Here is an 18,597-nt window from a genome sequence, read left to right as displayed (position 1 = left end):
CATTGCCCAATAACTTCCAGACCAGAAGCCAGATCACATACCCAATTCATCATCCATCTTCTGACAGCACTAATAGCAGAGTGGCCAAATGGACACAGATGAGAGAAACCAACAAAGATCTCCACGTTCTGACTCCGCAGATTTTTGTGGTTCCCAAAATTACTTATTTTGGAAATACATGACCACGTAGTCTGACAATGCCTGGCCAGGAGCACGTTAACGTCAGAACAGCTCCGACTACCGTAATGTTTGTCATCCAGGTTGGGAAATATGAAGTTTGTGCTGAGTCACAGTCTAGAAATATTCACTGTGGAGGCATTCGTGGATCTGGTGTCTGCCACAGCAGCAGCACCACCTTGTAACAGCAGCAGCATCTGGCTTGGCTGTCGATTTTTTAGCCGGGCTGAAATGGCCAGATGGTTTGACTCAGACTCAACCACGTAGCTGACAAGTTTGTTATGAGCTGAAAAGCAAAGTGATTCAGATATCAGCTCTCCTCTGTGAGTAACTCATGATACAAGTCAGACTCTTGGTTATAATCACATATATAATAAGATGATTCAGATATTAATACATTAGGAGGATATCTACAGTGTATATCTGCTGTAGTAAAAACCATGTATTCAACAGTCACCGACACTGCATCTATAGTGCTAACAGCCAAAACCAGATCTATGTTAAGACTTCCTGAAAGCTGTAGTGGAGCAAACTGAATCTGAGTCTAGATCGTATCAAACTGATACAGTTCAACTTTCAGGGCTCAGCCGCTCACAGACAGAGACAGTTTCAATTGTTTTCCAGAACAATAGAACAGCTGCTGTCTCTACCAACAATACAAACCACAGCAGATATGCAGCGCTCTGTTAAAGTGTGCTATCAAAGAGGAAATTCAAAATAAGTGCAATGGGCTGGGGAGCACATTAAGGAAATCCGTATTTACACAGCAGGAAATGGATCGAGTCGAATTCCGCAGCCCTCTTCCTGACGTTCAAAGAATTCATACTGATCAAGGACATAAATGTGAGATGCCATTTGGCTTTCTGAATGTTCCCCTTTAAGGAAGAAAGTAGTGAAGAAGCTCATTATAATGGCTTCTACTGACAAAGACCAACAACTGTCCATCTTGACATCGGAAGTCTGATCTCCCGTCAGGCCTTTGCTGTTTGGCCTCAAGTAGATGAAGTGTACATTTCCCAACAGGTCAGGTTGAAATACATCAGCATAAAAGTATCTGCCGGTGTTTACAGTTTTTTTTTTTTTTTTTTACCTCCTTCCTCTTGTTAAATGTCTTTTAATATTCTAAGTGCTGTTTATGTACTTATCAGAGTGGACACTTTTTTTTTTTTTTTAATTAAAATTTATTTTATTTTTCTTATGTTGTTTTTTGCTTAATACTTGAATATATGTAAAAACGTTTATGTACAGCTGTCAAACAGAAAAGAAAAGAAAGTAAAAAAAAAAAAAAAAAAAAAAAGGTTTTACAAGTATATAAATTATTCCTTCTATTATCATGACCAGTCAAGTAACATGTGTTCTGCTCTCCTTCTTGCTGTCACATTTACTAACACAGAGCACTGAGCTCTCTGAATTTAGTTGCTAAATGATGATTAGATGTCAGATAATAAAAAGTTAAAGGTTCCCTCCCTCACTCTCTCCTATGAATAATAAGCTCAATTAGATCGTTAAAATCGTTTAAAATGACGTCTACTCATCCCAGCTCTTTGAAAAATCCAGGATCTTTAAAAATGTGACTCTTTTTAATTTCAAAAGTTTTTCAACTAGACAAAAGATGTCTCTACAAAAAAAGTGTTTTTTTTTTATATTTGTGCACTGGAGGCTTCGAGTTTCCACATCACATTTGCTTCAGCTGCATATTGGACCAGGATATCCTATCACACTTGTGCAAACATGTCTTAAACTCAGATTTGAGGTGAGCATGGAAAAACTTTTCTCCTTCAGCAGATTAATTTTCAAACAGCTCTGATATCAAACATAAATCATTCTCCACAGTGAAGGTCAAACTGAGAAACAAAAAGAAAAACATATTTTGGTATTTTTGACAGGAACTTTGAATTACTTTATGATTACTTTATATTATTTCATTATCATTTAATACTCTTTATGATACATTTTAGGATTTAAAAAGTAGGAGTAGTGTTTTGTTCAAATTCAAGGCAAGATGATTAAATAATTAAAGATTAATAACATTTAGAGCACTTGCCCTGAAGGTTTTGAAAAGCAGAATTTTCTCAGTCTATGAAGGAGCATATCATCACTCTGTTGGTGAAAAATAACATCAATAATAAAACTAGAGTAATGTGAAAAGGTTCTGTGTGAATATACCTCATCTGGGCTGGAGGCCTGGTAGACTCTGCATGTGTCTTCATAGTGCTGCTCAGCCTCGGCCTGGTCTGTCACCCCGTTGGACTCGTACACGGGTGTCACGTTGTGAACCAGGGCGATGGCCTTCACAGCCTCATGAACTCTGCTGCTGATGGTCTTACGGACCTTAGTGGCTGCCAGAGCCCTGGATGTTTGAAGGTCGTGGGTGGGCTGAGAAAAATTACAGAAGGTGCAGTGATCAAACAGAAGGACATACAGGAATCTGAAAAGAGTTATAACCCTAGATTCTAATACGAGTCTTTCATTGTGGTCAAGGCTCCTCTGAGAGAGGGCAGATACAGTATTGTAGCCAATCTGGACTGTCAAAATCAAAAAGAAGCTGCATGAGTGAGTGAAAAATAAACAAGCTGTGTGAACACTTGAACTCCTGCACACAACAATACACAAGGCTAACTAGAAAACAGAGATTACTAACTGGAGATGTTTAGATTTAAGTCGGAGAAACTAGTTTCTCAACCAGCCCAGCTTCAATCCTGACTGTGATAGTGATCTATAACCATAACCAGATGTGTAAAGAAAATATGAACAATTTGCTTTTGCATTTGTGGCCTTGCTATTTTTAGACAGCTGTGAGTTCCAGGGGTTAATGGTGGCGTCATTAAAGAAGTCCGGTCAGTGCTTCGCTTGTGGGCTAATCCTGTTTCCTGCTTCACTAACCTCTGGTGTCAAGGGGGACAAAGAGTGTCATCAGAGGTCAGGAAGCATTCAACCAAACAATAATCACAAACTGATATGTTTCTTAAAACAATGTTCGTGTCTGTTTGTTTTACTCTTTCCCAAGCCTTTGGAATTTCAATCTTTTCTTCTCTGTTTGTTTTCTAAATGTTCATGTCTTCTCTGGGACAGACAGAGAGTGTTTCAAGTTTTTTTTTTGTTTTTTTTTACCTGCGTGTAGGCGCTGAACACATGGCTCTGTACTTCATCCATTGAGTCCATCCCATATGCCACAGTACCGAGATGGAGCCGTCGGAACACCATTTCATTCTGGGTGAGAGTCCCTGGTAGAGATTACATTACAGACATTCAGACTGAGAAATTCCTCCAAAATAATAGTTAATGTCTGGCAGCACAGACATATGAAATAGTGTTTGGCTGTTAAATATAATTTTGGAAACTAACACTTGTAGTGTCAGTGTCTATGAAAGTATTTTATTTTACAGCTATTAATCAGTTACTTAAGACAGAGTTTGCAGGTCACCTGTTGTGATTGGAAAATAAATGGTAAGAAAGCAAGAAGCCTTCTCTTTGGCACTACACCCAACCTCTGTATCCTCACATTCACTTTAAAAGCATTTTCCGCTAGTATATCAAAAAGACCTCAGGGGCCTCACATGTACATTAGTCTGACCTGCAGCCCCCCCCCCTCCCAGCCTTATCACGCTCTGGATGGGGAAACGGCTGATCATTTTATTGGGCATGAGGGCTGTAAATCTGACGTGCAACACCTCGCGCCTAAGGAAGTGCACTGGTGGAGGTGTTGTGCTCTGAAGGTGTGTATGGATGAGAGACTTCAGGCTTTTTTTTTATGATTTAAGGGTCCAATAAGTAGCAGGTCGCTGGGAGCAGAAACCCCACCACAGAGCAAAGCCCCCAGGGAAGGAAACGACTTAAGTCTGTCCAACTACCATACTTCCTTGGCAAATCCTCAGCACTATAACCTCTCATTTTAGCACTCCACACAGTGGTCTCAGTGCTTCTTTTGGCCACACAATCAAAGCTGCCTTAAAGCTATGCTTCTTTCCATGACTATGTCCCGCAGTCTAACCTGTTTTGTCAGTCAGCAGGTAAGAGATGCGTCCCAGCTGCTCAGGTATGGTGCTGGCCCTCACCACCGTCCCAGGGATCTTGGAGTCTTTCTTAATCATCCAACTGAAAACCATCTTTCCCATATCTAGGTTCACACGCAAACTGCATCAAATAAGAAAAAAGTAAGTAAAAGTGAAAAGCGCTCTTTATCTCCTTATATAAATACAAAAATAAAATACAACACATTTTGAATCTTGAATCTCACCTAATGGGCACAATGTGAGAGAAGAGTAGCAGGAAGCGAAAGATCTGGAGGTACCAACGTCCAGCGAAGTGCTGGAGTGCCACCATGACCAGTGACACAACAACCAGGGCCCCAAACAGGATCTTAGTCAAACAGTTCACTTCCAAGTCAAACAAACCCACCTATCAGCAACAGAGACAAGCATTATGCATCAAATTGCATATGTACAAATATGTAAGTCTAGTATAAATAAATGAATTAATGTTAAATAAATCACAAAATGAATCTATTAAGGATAAATTCAACGTATCCATGAAAATCTGCCAAATAAAAACATCTTTGTGCAAAGTACATGACCTAATGTGGGTCTTCAGGCTCTGGTTCACACTACTGTACCTTGTGTCGTGGGTTGGAGGTGTTCATGACACTGCGCAGCTCCTTGCCTGTGTAAATCACAACCCCCACCACTGTGCCTGAGAGAGGGAGAGAAAATCCGCCTCAGGCCGACATAATAAAGGAACAACATAAAGCATAATATGTCATGAGGATGTTTCCCAGACTTATTATCTTGACTTGTATAGACATTTTCAAATGAAGAATGTCATTTGGAATATAGGATGCAGATTTCCAGTGGCTTAACAGATAACATATGTGTGCATTGGGTCAAAGTGGATTCCATCTCCTGAAGAAGAAGAGCTCTTTCTTTATGATTTGGTTTAGCTGTGGAACTGTATATGAATGAGCAAAAATGTCTGACTGCGTCATTATTTTTTCTGTTTGTTTAGACGAGTCATCAGATCAACAGTTGTGAGGGAAGAGGCACCGCAGCACAGCTCTGTGAGGCTAAGAGCAAAGGCTGGTCCCGGTTACTTCCTGGGGAACCACCAGTCAGATATTTACCAGAGGCGACGACAGTGCTGGCCCACAGGGTGTTCTCAATGCTGAGGCTTTCGTTGACAGGGGGATCGCCATCCTCCTGTAACAGTTGACACAACATGCAAATAGAGAATGAAAGGGGGTAGACAGAAACTGGTCAAATAATTGCTACGTTTGTTAAACAGAGGTTTTGTAAACATAAAGTATTCAAATGACACTAAAGCCATTTTCAAACACAGATGTTTAGTCGTTCAGACGTAAATGTCCTTCACACTGATGCTTATCAATGCTAATCCTTATGGCTTTATTCAGACATGAGAGCACATTCACTGAATGAGCCACAATGTTGTACAATATTTGGCATATTTGGCATGAGAGGGAGCAGAGAGAGAGAGAGAGAGAGAGAGAGAGAGAGAGTGGTGGAGGAAAATATTATGATTACAAGGAAGAAGACTGTTTTCTGCATCACTGATGGATTTTTTAAGTCTTGATTAATGACCATCGTAAGCATGAGTGAATGCACCGATACATTAAGAATCTGTTTATTACAGAGCGAATCTGCTGCTGTTGTATAACATCCAACACGAACAGGAACTTGTTACATCCCTGTTTGCTAAAGAAAACGTTATGACGTCTGACCTAGCCGGATTGCTTTCATTGCTTGAACTTTAAAATGACTCCGGCACACTCAGACAAGTTCAAGTGCCATCAGATTTACATAAAGAGGCACATGGCTCAGCAGAGCAGTAATGTAAGCACTCACCCTGGTAAAAGTTCCAATAAAGTTATGGATATCAATGTTTGGCTCTTCTGCGTACACGTATGATCTGATTTGGAGAAGGTCCTGTGAGACATCAGAAGCATGGTTTAGGATCAGTGACAAGAAGATGACAAGAACACGCAAAGCTTCGCCTAACTTGTTCGTCAATCATGAAAAATGATTTAACTATCTCAGATAACATTTTACTCACTTAATGAAAATAATCACTTACAGTTTGTTGACCAGTGTTTGCTCTGTAGTTTTGCATTTTACAGAACCTTTGCTCGAGGCTTCATTGGCTGACAAACTGTTATGACAAATAAATATCCCTGGACTTGTTTGACAAATATGACGGTTATGTTATTTTCACCCTGAGGCTCTTATTGTTTACTCTCAATAAAACTGTTACCAGGACTCAGAGAGCAGGACATGACAAGCAGCGAAGCATCAATAATTTTTTTTTTGTACTTACTTAACTTAAAACTGACTTGAATAAATAGTTTGATTTTATCTAGATTATCAAAATAGTCACCAACTAATTTTGTGTTGATGGACTTTCTGCTTATTCAACAAACTGTTTCAGCTCTTGACCAATATATCAGTCTGCCAAAAAACAGACAATATTAGCTTTTATTAAATATCAAAGATCAGTAATGCCAGGTCTGATTAGATGGGGGTTTCTTTCTGACACCAGCTACAGGACAACAGATCTAAATTATAAATTTCAAAAGCAAAAATCCATGAATTTATTCATTTTTGTTGGTCGATTATTGTAAAATAATTATTCAGCCCAGAATGATTACGCCTCATTAAGTTGTCAATAGTCCAGGTTTCAGTGTAAAGTTGTAGTGTCAGGACCAAATCAAATTCAGGTTGAAAATAAATGAAGTTGAGTAAGTAGAATAGTTATTTTATGTATTTTATCTTTAAAATACTGAATTTTACTGTATCATACTGAAAACTGACAAACTCTAAATTATGAACATGAATATTTGCCTCTAAAATCCTAAATTCGTCAAAAACTGACTGACTAACCTTTGACCTTTTAGTCAGGACGTTGTTTGATGACGAGGTCGTCCTACACTCTGGTTAAATGACTACTCTGTCCTAATGAAAGACTTGCTCGTCTTAGACCACAGTTGACGTGCAATTACTCCTGACTTCATGAGCTTTTATTGCACAAAAATGACATAAACGCAGTGTTGCAACATTCACTTCTCTCCTGCATCCTCTCTACATCTCCATCTCCATTTTCAGACTCACAGCAGCAGTTGGCAGCCTCTGCGTGCAGGCCACTGGGAGGCGTAGTTTCCAGTCCGTCTCTCCGTCCAGTTGGTCGGTCCGCAGGAAGCAGGAGCCTGGAAAGGAGAGAGAGACGAGAGCTGCCACCGATGCCAGATTTTAACACACTTACCCCTAGAGGGCCACAACAGGCTTTTAGTAAAAGAATGAACCTCACTTTCTTTATTCTGGATGATGGCAGTGAATATACACACTTACACTCACTGTTTCTGCCTTATTTATTCTAACACACATTCATTTTCCAAGTTTGAGTAAATACCTGAGAAGAGGCCGTAAAACAATTTCAGCCTGGAGTCACAAATGACACAGTCACAACCTCTGAGAATGGGACTGAGCAGATTATTACTTTTGGGATGAAGCTGGGGCAAAAGTGGAGGCAGCCAAGCCCACCCCCCCTCTGTTGGCCTGCATGCGTCATCCTGCCCTCACTCCCAATCCTGGCCTAGGCTCTTCATAATTGACCTAATGGCCTCCACATGGAAGAGAGATAACCAAGTACTATTTCCAGTAAAACAAAGCTGTTGTTTTTCTTCCCTCAACAGGAAGACGCAACAAAAACATGCATCTAGCTTCTCTTACACAGTCACATTTGGCTGAAAATAAAACTTGTCCCTGCAATGAGATTTTTGCCAGTACTTATTTTGAATAGACCTGTGTGTATTTTGTATATTTGCAAATAAACAATGCAATGCAATTCACTAAGTTGTTGCTGTCAAATCTTAACCTAATCCATATTTGATTATTCAGATGAGGCAGCCTCCTCTCGTGTCCATTGTTTTCTCTTTACATCTGATTTTTGTGTGAGCCTCGATTTTCCTTTTCATTATCTTCTCATTTGAAAGACAAAATTAGTCATAGGCGAAGATGAACAGAGAACATGAAGGAGAAATTCTCCACCACGCTGCACTTTGAGTAGTAGTTTAGTACTGGACCTAATTACAATTTAGACATTGTCGGGACTTCCTGTCCCGGCTCAGGGCTAATCCCTGCACCTCAGCGCCTTTTTTAAACAAGTCATTTCCCCAGTCAGCCAAGGCCAGGCAGCCGCTCTGTTGTGGAGATCTGGATGAATGACCAGCAGATGTTTACCATTTCTTTCAGAGGTCCTTAAAAAGATCATGTCAGCAGGAACACGCTGGTTCTACAAAGAAAGGCAGAAAGAAAAACATGACTTCAACATCAGTTCCTGATCCTGCACTTTTTCCTACTCCCTCCTCTGCTCTTAAACCGCAGCAAAGTTTAGACTTTTTGCTTTTCATGTGCCACATTACCAGCAGCCAGGTCGGTCAAAATAATAAGTTCCTGCAGCACAAATCATCCTGTCGTGGCCTGAACAGGACCCTGACCAGGTTTTACACTCTGTCTGACCTGGTCCCTCCACTGCACTACACAAAGACCCCGAGCTGTGCATGGATTATTGCTAAGTGGTCGATAGTCTAATAAAGATCTATTATGGCTTTTTAGACGGATGTTAATTTAAAAAAAAAATTCCTTTGTCAGCTACTGGTTTCACTTCTGCTGAAGTGTCTCTCTGAATTGTCCCACACATAACTCTGAGTCACTCAGTCATATTAGTGAAATGTGTAGAACAACATGTGTGACCTTTCCTTCAGCTGCGTTGAAATGAGTGATTCAGAGAGAAGTCCTGGGTTGGAAACAGAAGACAGGACTCGCTTCTCATGTTTCATGTTGAAAAAAAACCTGAGAGAATTCACTCAGAGCAACACAACAGATTCCCCTGCAAGCTGAAACTAACTCAAACAACTACAAACTATAAACGTGACTTCAAAATGGGGAAAAAAAATAATATCAATAAATAGCACTTAATTGAATTTGTGTCTAAGATCTAATTAAAGGCATTTTAGGCTCATGTCTGCTGTGTGTGAATTGGGTTTGACAAGCTGAAGCTCAGCATTGATCACAAGATTACAAAATCTTTACTAACTCCTTTCACCTCAGTCACCACCGGAGCACAGGAGATTAACAGCCCCCTCATTACTCACTCTCATATAAAGGGTAACTTGACAGTCTTAAAAACACAAAACTATTCACAGATGTGGATGAAACAATCTTCAACAAACCTTCTCCACGATTATAAGATCTCCCACTTGAATGCCACTGCTTTTAACCTTCACTGTGCCTGAAATACACAACAAAGGTTCAAGTTAATGAAGTGTTTAAGTAAGTTAGAGCATTGGAAGTTCTCCTGGCTATAAATACATTTCAAAACATGTTTCTTTTTTTTTTTTTAAATCAAATATGATTCTAAATGTAAACGTCTCCTCTCAGTGAACTGTTGTTGTGCATGCCTCACCAGTCACCCCAGTGAATTTAGGAAAGAATGCTGGGGGAGTTGAGCCTTTTCTCTCATTCCAGTTGGAATGAACAGGCAAAATTGTTTGGAAGAGATCACTGACCCCTGACCTTTGTCGTGACCTCTGGGCTTTGCATATGTAAGACATTAAAGCACATTAATATTGCTATGCATTAGGGTTCGTGGGGCTTCACAACAGTGCTCTGCTCTACTAGTGCAATAACGTTTTACACATCTCTTTACAAAAGAAAGATCAACAAAGAAAAGTCTACAGAACAGCTTTCATAAACAAAATGCATCTTAAAAAAAAGATGAAGAGATTAGAGGTTTTGACTTCGTCACCATACAGTTACTGCAAACCCTCAGATACGCACAGGGGGCCGCTATCATGGAGGCAACCAGCCCTTGTGTTTATGGGTAAAACAAGCTGCCACATCAAAGGGGCAAAGTGATGGAAACCACAAGAGGTCTCCTGCTTTTTATTGCTGGTAGCACTTTATACCAAGGCCTCTTATGTACACTTTTACATCTCTGCTTTGAATTACCAACCATTTCCCCTAGCCCCAATAAGTTTTAATAGGACCAACCTCCTACAGTTAATAGATGCTGATGCTGAGAAATAAGCAACATGGTTCACATATCAACTGAGACAAAACACAACCAGAGCTGTCCCGTGTTTGTAATCCTCACCTCTTGTTGAAAGCTTGCTGTAAATCTGAGAGTTCACTTCTTTGTCTCGAAGGTAGCATCTTATTTCCTCCACTGCTTCTCTCATGATGGTGATAATCAAAACGAGACCCTGGAGAGTGACAAGTCATTGTTAAAAGAGCCATTTTCTCCAAAACAAACTGAAATTGAAACAAACTTTTGTGGGAAATATGAGAAAAAAATGATGCATTGAGCATGATTTCAGTACGGAAATTGCTACTGATTGATTAATAATTAACAATTGTGGGGGGGGGGGCTTTGCAAAAATGTCACATACCAAAGGCACCCAGTAGGTGTAGAGGGCACCTAAGCGCAGCTCCTCGACAAATTGAGAGCAGGCCAGTAGCAAAAAGTACAAGTTGAAGAAGTACTTGAACTGATTGAACAGCACCTGTGAACAGAAAACAAACAAACAAGACTCTATCTAGCATTTACTGATACACATTATTTTTGAAAGCCATGACTGATTTTGATAGAAGACGTATTTGACACAACTGGTCTCTGTGTGCTCTGTTTTGATGACCTGTAGATTAAAAGTCATGTAAGCATATAAATAAATGGCTTCAGGCCTGAATAAAATATTTTTTTCAACACTATTTCAATGTTTTGTGTGAAACCAAGTGACACAGCAAACATACAGTGTCTGTATGTGAATCCTCTGGTATGACCTGGTTTTCTGCTTTAACTGGTCATAAAACTCAGTGTTCTTAAGATAATATCACAGGGTAATTATAATCTTGTATAGCTTTACTGAACACACCCATTAAACATTCACAGCGCTGGTGGAAATGTAAGCAAACCCTTGAATTTAATAACTAGTCAAACCTGCTGTAGCACCAATAAACTCAAACAAGAGCTTCCAGTAGCTGCTGATCAGATCTGCTAAATGTTCAGGAGGAATTCTGGCCCAACTGCTTCAGCTCAGACATATTCTCAGGACGTCTGGTGTGAACAGCTCTCTGAGCTCCTTCCACAGTATTTCCATTGTATTAAGGTCTGCTCTCTGACTCCACATAGTGGATTTTCTTAGTTTGAAGTCGTTCTGTAGTAGAGTTACTTCAGTGTCGAGGGTCATTGTCCTGCTGAGTCACCAGCTTCTACTGATCAGCTGGTGGACAGACACCCCGACATTATCCTGTAAGAGACTTTGATAAAATTGATTTTGCCCTTGAGCTTTCCAGACCCAGAGGCAGCAAAGCCCCAAATCGTGATGGTCCCTCCACTGTGCTTCACCTCTGGGATGATGGTTTCATGTCAGTATACAGTGGCTTCTTTACACCATACATACTACTGCATGTTCTTCTAAAACAAATCAAACTTAAATTAATCCGTCCATAAAACATTTTCCCAGTAGTGTTGTGAAGAGTCAAGCTGCTCAAACTTCAGGACAAGTCTTTTTTTTTTTCTTGGAGAGCAGCAGCTTCCTCTGTGGAGTCTGTGGCAGGATACCATGCTCTATGCAACCAAGCATGGTGGTCTACGTATGGTCATGAACACAGATATGAACCAGCTCCATCGATTCCTTTAAGCCTTTAGCTGTTCCTCTGCAGCTAAAGTGACATTACTGATAATTCTGCATTGTGCTTTTCTTAGCTGGATGCCCACTTCTATGGAGAGTAACCACAGAACTGAATCATCTGATTTGTAGACAGTTTGTCTGACTGTGAACTCATGAAGATCTAAAGCTTTAAGTGTTGTTTATTTGTAAAAGTAGCTCTAACCCACCTCCAATCTGATTTCAATGACTTCATCTGTTAAAGCCATTAGCCAAGGTTCACATACTGTTCCCAACCTACACTGTGAATCTTTGAATGTTGTTTTCAAGAACAGAATGATCTGTGTGTAATTAGCTAAAATAGATTGTGTTTGTTGGTAACTGTGACTTAGATGAAGATCTGACCTTATTTTAGGGCTAATTTATACATAAATGGAGATAATTCCAAAAGGTTCACTTTACATTTTCTTGCCACTGTGAGCGATATGGATAAAATCCTTTTTCACATCATATGTAATTTTATATCCTGATAGAAATATATCAAAAATAGAGCTGAAAGAATTAGAATTAGTCTGTTGACTAAATATGAAATGGCAGTTTTACCACTTTAATACTCCATTAATCATTGTTGAGCATAAAGGCCAAAAATTCACTGGTTGTTGCCATTTTCTGCCATTTTCTGAACCAAATTAGTTGCAGTCCTATTCATAATACAGTACATTTTCTGGAAAAATCAAATAAGTAATTTATGGATAAAATCCACTGAATTAAAAACTGGACAAATTAAGAAACCTCCTCTGTGATAGATGCAAAAATTATACTAAAATCCAACATTACCCACAATGATTCACATAATTGTCTACACTGGCCTTGTACACCTAGACATATTAAAAGGGATAGCTGCTACAATATATATTACTGCAAAGTCACATAATTCTCTGGTATATATCAACATATGAGTCATTTTTACTAAAATATTTAGCCCAGGTTTAGCCTACAAATCTTTTCACTATGGAACAATGCAAACACACACAGTAGTTTTTCCTCCACCAGTGTCATTCTTAAATATAACACACACACTACAACTTTGCTCGATTTCATTACCACCAGTGTGCAAGATTACAACCAAGGGAAAAGCTTGTGTCTTCACATTGTCAGCGTATGTCATTTCCAAAACCGCTGCCAGGAGAAGAGCAGCACAGAAGAAACCATGCACAGAAACATAAAGATTACAACATGTCCTGGTCAGAAGACCTTCTTGACATCAACCAAGGTAAACAATTAGCAACACAATTTGCAATGCAAAAAGGCTTTGCTCTTGTCTTTTGCTTTCCAAACAAATTTGAGCTACTTTCAATGTCTGCCTTCATATACAAAAATAAGATCTTAAGAGAACTGAATGTCTGGAAAACAAATGCATATGTAAATCCAGTCAGGAAAATACACACAGTCAAAAACACACAGCTTAGTATCTGCTGCCCATGTAAGAAATATCCAACCAATGTCACATCTGTCACTTCTGTCACTTCTAAGAATCTCTACGTGAACAAGATCCGGTGCTGTGGGATTGTGTCACTGTTTGTGCAAATGTAGCTGAAACTAACCACCATGCTTCTCTTGACTCCATCTAAAGAGCTTCATGTGAATATCTGACATTTCATTATTTAAAAAACGCTAATGATCTTATGATGGTGCCATGTGAACTAAAGACGGTACAAACCAAGCCTGATCAGGCCTGTACATTCCTATGACAGTGCAAACCGCATCTGTCAGAAAATGCCCTCTGGCATTAGTCATATCAGTAAAAATTTAACCAGTGTCTGTGTGTCTAAGCATCCAGGGGCATGCAAATATGTAGTCACCTGGGATTAGGCTGACTATAAGCAAACAAGACTAAAGTATTCTTAGATTAAACTAAAGAGACATAAGATGCACATATAATGTTCACACAGATCTGATCTAGTGGTGATTTTGATAATTGAGTAATTGTTTGGGCAACTTTTCAATCAGAAATGCAGAAAACTTGCTGGTATCAGCTTCTTATATTAGTATTTTCTTTTTATTATTTTACACTGAATATCTTCGGACTGTTGACTGGGCAAAATGAGGGATTTACAGACACCACTTCAGGTTCAAGGATGTTCTACTGAGCAATTTCCAGTATTTTTTGACCATTTAAAGACTAAAATATTATTTGATTAATGAAGAAAACAATAGATTGGTCACCAATTAAAATAATTATTAGTTGCAGCGCTAATCTGATCCTCTGATTCATAGTGATTCAAAATGAGTCAAACATTACAATGAGGGGGTGGGGGGGTTAAGAAGGAGGGAAGGCGGAGGAGTGACCTTTGGCTGACACTTACCCCAGGCAGGAAGGTGAAGAAGTTGTACTTCTGGTTGTTAATGACATTCCTGGGGTACCTCTGCTCCCTCTTTTCTGGGTGGCCGAGCCACACGGTGCGGGGACGGAAGTCGCCCATGCCACAGCATCTCGACCACGGGCAGCACCTGAGAGGAGGAGACAGTTAAACATTAAAGAAGTTCACATGAAATCACACCATTTAGTTTAAGTGGCAGACATGCTAAAAAAAAAACAGACATTTAAGTGAAAAAAATTGATGAAAGTTTGATCTATTTCAATTTAAACTGCATCCTGTGGTTTGATTCATAAGCCTGTGTTGTATTGTGTGAAGCCGTGGAGGTGGCTGATCTATTTTTAATGAATTTCTTCTCACATCTCTTTGTTAATATGTTGCTTATTGTATCTACAAACCCAGACAACAGACAAGGCTGAGCTAAAGGTCCATGACCACAGAGTCAAGAGAGATTTTGCCTTACGAAATAAATATTAACTCTGGACGCCTGGAAAACAGCGGCCGCTCCCTTCACTCCACCAAAACAAAACATTCCAAATCAATCAACCTAGAGCCCAGTGACCTCACTACTAACAGCTCACTGTGTAGGCAAAAAAACACTGACATGAACAAAATACAGATGTGACAAATATACAGCCTCTACCAGCTGCAGACAAAGTGATTTCATTCAGGGAAAGGACAGAAAGGAAGCAATACGCGTGTGACAGATGACTCAGTTTTCTAATGCCATAACAATATTCACAGTTCAAAGTCTGTCTGACTGGCCTGACGACTATTTCTACTGCACTTCATTTTTAAAGTTTTACTGTGAGGTAACTCTGCAGTGCATTCATGGGACAGCAGACACAAGGTTCTTTTACCCCTTTATACGGTAGAGCTGGGGTTCCTTATAGCTCACATTCAGGGAGAGCCCACCCTGAACATGAAGATATATTTTTGTTAGAGAATAACAAAGACAAGAATTAGCTCTGTCACTGTAAAGCCACTCCTGGTCTCTGTTATCCTGAGTGGGCTCATGTTGCTCTTTTTAGACCCCGAGAGTCTCTCAAAGACACAGCTAGTGCTTCCTACTGTATATTGGGGGTGTGTCCAATGACAGGACTTTTGGACAGAAGGCCTCTTGACATGTCGCAGTAAGAAAAGCTCAGGTGTAAATTATAATCTAAATGATGGCTGAAGTCCATTTAGCTTCTTCAGTTTCAGGGTCCTGGCACTACTGGCTCACTGTCACAATGTCACAGCTGACTGGAACATCTGAACAGCTTGGAGCCATCATTAATGTTATTGGTAACACCCACACTTTTCCTACTATGACAAGTCAAAATTTCTGCCACTGTAGCTGCTCATTCCGCACAATAGTTTCTCAGTTAATCAAGCAATTGCATGAGTATGAGCCCAACATAGTGAGGAATCACTGCACTGACCATTAAAATTTCCCAGAACCCAAGCTGATGCATTTAAATGCCTTCGTTTGTGCACCGAGCAGTTAGAAACTAAAATATGTTCTTGTTGCACTGATATAAAACTGAGAAAATCCTGCAAATCCTCACATTTGAGAGGCCAGAACCAGTAAAACTTTGATATTTACACAAAAATGACAAGTGGAGATCTCCAAGGGTCCATCCCTGGGGCTCCTTTACTCCATATTTACATCCTCCCATTAGCTCAGATTAAGTAAAACAACAAAATAACAATATCACCGAAACCTGATCTGCTGCTATTATGAACCGCCCTGATCTCTCAGATCATCTGGGGCAGGTCTGCTCACCCTTCACAGAATCAAAACTAAAGACTTTCCTGTTTACCACTACCTATTATTATTATTACTAATTTGGGACTATTCTTTCACACACTGTTATCCAGCTAACAGCAAAAGATAAAAATAAAAACATTTAACAATTAAAAAAATACACTGAGCAGCTGTGTGTGGCCTCATTGACACATTTCTGCATTGCAACATCTTATTTTTTTATTTTTCTTTGACCACTGTGTTTATTACAGGAGGGGACATCACCATCATAGCTGACCAGTCTGTTGGCTGCATTTCAGCACTGTCTCTGTCCTCTCCATCATCATTCAGGAGGCCTTCCCCTTTCATGCACTCGTCAAAATAACACAGCAAAGTATCATTTAGCCAGAAAGTGAATTAAAAATGCAGTATTTTGGAGTCAGGGCCTGCATTTCTGCCTGGTTTCTTCCGGAGACTGAGCTCCGGTCCACCGAGCAAATATTGACATGGGCGTGAAATGCACTTGCTCCAACTGCACCCCGGAACAAGGATGTCTCCTAAAGCTCTAGCTAGCTGTTTTAAAGCTACTATGAATGGCAACATCATTTTATTAGCATGAATATCTCTGCTAGCTATTTCCCCCCTCCCTCGCTAATTGCTATTTTCTCCCGCTTTGCTAGTTATTGAGCTGTAAACAATCTAACGGCTACACTGGCGCTAGCTAAACAAGCTAGCAGGCGGCTTCGTGTTAATATGTCCGTGCTGAACAACGCCCTTACCCATTCCTGTGTTTACTGTCGTGTCTTTTCGGCCGTCTCACGGGTTGCAGAGGGATATTGTCGGTCATTCCTGCGGCCCCCTGGTAAGCGGGTGGGAAGCTGTGGGCAGCCGGACGGGCTGGAGCGGTTCTGGGCGGAGGCTTCCCAGCTGTCAGTCAGTCAGCAGGTTAGCACTGCCGGGGCAGAGCCTGCAGCACCGCGCCGAGCAAACCTAACCAAACCCCGCCAGACATGAGTCACTGACCCATAAATATATACCCTCCTAAGACCCCAACTCTTGCATGGCATGCACTTTTAATTTCTCTTTGCTATTTGGGCTGATTGGCACCCGATGAGTGTAAAAACAAAGAATTATCTTTTTGCATGATGTCCACATATGAGGACACAGTGAAGTCACAATTAAGTAATGATGTGCAAAACTTTAATTTTGTTTATTTTTCTGAACACAGCAGCAAAACAAAAGTAGAAACAGCCCCTTTGAGCAATATGGCTCATTTGAAGTGCTGCTTCAACAGTTGCACGAAGACATAACAAAGTAAAAAAACATGAACATTTTGTATTGTTACTGTTCATTTACATTTCTGAACATTGCATGAACATTGCATGAAGTGGACACCAGGCCCTTGTAGAGCAAAATTTACTGTTGCGGTCTAGACATGTGGTCCTAGGAGGATATATATGCAATGATATGACATTTTGACTTAATGACTCTTTATTATCACATTGCTTGGGGGAGAAATATTAGTAGGAAGTTGTATTTCTCATCACTTTTTTTTTCTGTGCAGTGTCACTATATGAAATGAATACCAGGTTATAGTTTAACTATAGAGATAATTATTTACATGACTGGAGCCATCAGGAGCAACATGGGAGCATGTTTTTTTCAAAATACATCTATATAATTGGTTACACTTGAGTACAATCTGAGGTATTTGTACTTTACTTGAGTATTTCTAATTTATAGCACTTTATATATTTTTTGTATTTCTATGCAACTACATTTATTATTTGATTTTAGACTAAAATGATCAATTTACAGAATATGACGTATAGATTCAAGGTTTTGTGCAACTGTGGCAGATTAGACCTGCTCAGGTTTGACTTGCTGAGATTTGAGGTCACCACAGTCCGTGTACTGGTGAAAATTATACATTTTGTTATACCTTGCCAGTTTATGGCGCTGTATTAGACTGAATTACATTGTACTTTAATCTATAATTTGAGTTATTTGTATATGTTAAGTGTGGTGGACAAACTATCAGAAACATCTTACAATATACAGTCCAGTGGTGCAGACTAAAGGCTGTTTACAAGTGTTTGAGGATAGAGACCAGCAGAGCTACAGTAAAGGCATAAGCATAATTGACAATTTTGTCACAATTCATAGACATGGCTCTTTTTTAACAGTTAACAGTTTAACAGATTAGGCTACACAAGCTAATAAAAACAGACATATGAACTTTTTACTACAGGAAATGGAAAGAGGTGCGTGTACACTACTGTAGCAAAAAATGAACTATTTGTATCATGTGAAATGCCCACAATAATTAAATTTGCATGCCACAACTTTGACCTCAGTCTCTAATGTAGCAGAGGCTCATTGTGGGTGGTCACCATTATGAAAATAAGTTACAAAAACTTTTTCAATCCTGTATCATGCCTCAATTTCATGCATAAAATTTGTAGTTTGGTTTATTTGATTTATATGTTTTGTTATTTGATGTTCAGGACTTTTATTTTTTTTAACATTTGGACAAATGAGTTATGTTATGACTGAATCAAATCAAATTGTCTGATACAACACTACCACAAAGGATGGCATCAAAAGGCATCACTGAATTGAGTAAACACATGAAAAACATA

At 39.6% G+C, this 18,597-nt stretch overlaps 1 protein-coding gene across 1 annotated transcript in view; it reads right to left on the bottom strand.

Annotated features, from left to right (window-relative positions):
• Nucleotides 1-16,962, bottom strand: part of LOC139621093 (probable phospholipid-transporting ATPase IIA) — a 33,513-nt gene extending 16,551 nt beyond the window's left edge. Inside the window, exons 1-14 of the mRNA XM_071477348.1 lie at nt 16,735-16,962; nt 14,215-14,359; nt 10,631-10,744; nt 10,336-10,444; nt 9,413-9,471; nt 8,421-8,472; nt 7,293-7,387; nt 6,033-6,113; nt 5,294-5,369; nt 4,790-4,866; nt 4,415-4,575; nt 4,169-4,311; nt 3,289-3,401; nt 2,344-2,553 (exon numbers count right to left, since the gene is read on the bottom strand). Coding sequence (XP_071333449.1) covers nt 2,344-2,553; nt 3,289-3,401; nt 4,169-4,311; nt 4,415-4,575; nt 4,790-4,866; nt 5,294-5,369; nt 6,033-6,113; nt 7,293-7,387; nt 8,421-8,472; nt 9,413-9,471; nt 10,336-10,444; nt 10,631-10,744; nt 14,215-14,359; nt 16,735-16,802 — 1,503 coding nt within the window. The 5' untranslated portion in view covers nt 16,803-16,962. The remainder of the gene's footprint in view (nt 1-2,343; nt 2,554-3,288; nt 3,402-4,168; nt 4,312-4,414; nt 4,576-4,789; nt 4,867-5,293; nt 5,370-6,032; nt 6,114-7,292; nt 7,388-8,420; nt 8,473-9,412; nt 9,472-10,335; nt 10,445-10,630; nt 10,745-14,214; nt 14,360-16,734) is intronic.
• Nucleotides 16,963-18,597: the final 1,635 nt, after the last annotated feature.

Source organism: Trachinotus anak, unplaced genomic scaffold (genome assembly GCF_046630095.1).
Source record: "Trachinotus anak isolate AG129_WGS33_773 ecotype Australia unplaced genomic scaffold, CSIRO_AGI_Tana_v1 ptg000004l, whole genome shotgun sequence".
Classification (NCBI taxonomy): domain Eukaryota; kingdom Metazoa; phylum Chordata; class Actinopteri; order Carangiformes; family Carangidae; genus Trachinotus; species Trachinotus anak.
This window is presented reverse-complemented; position numbering and strand designations above follow the sequence as displayed.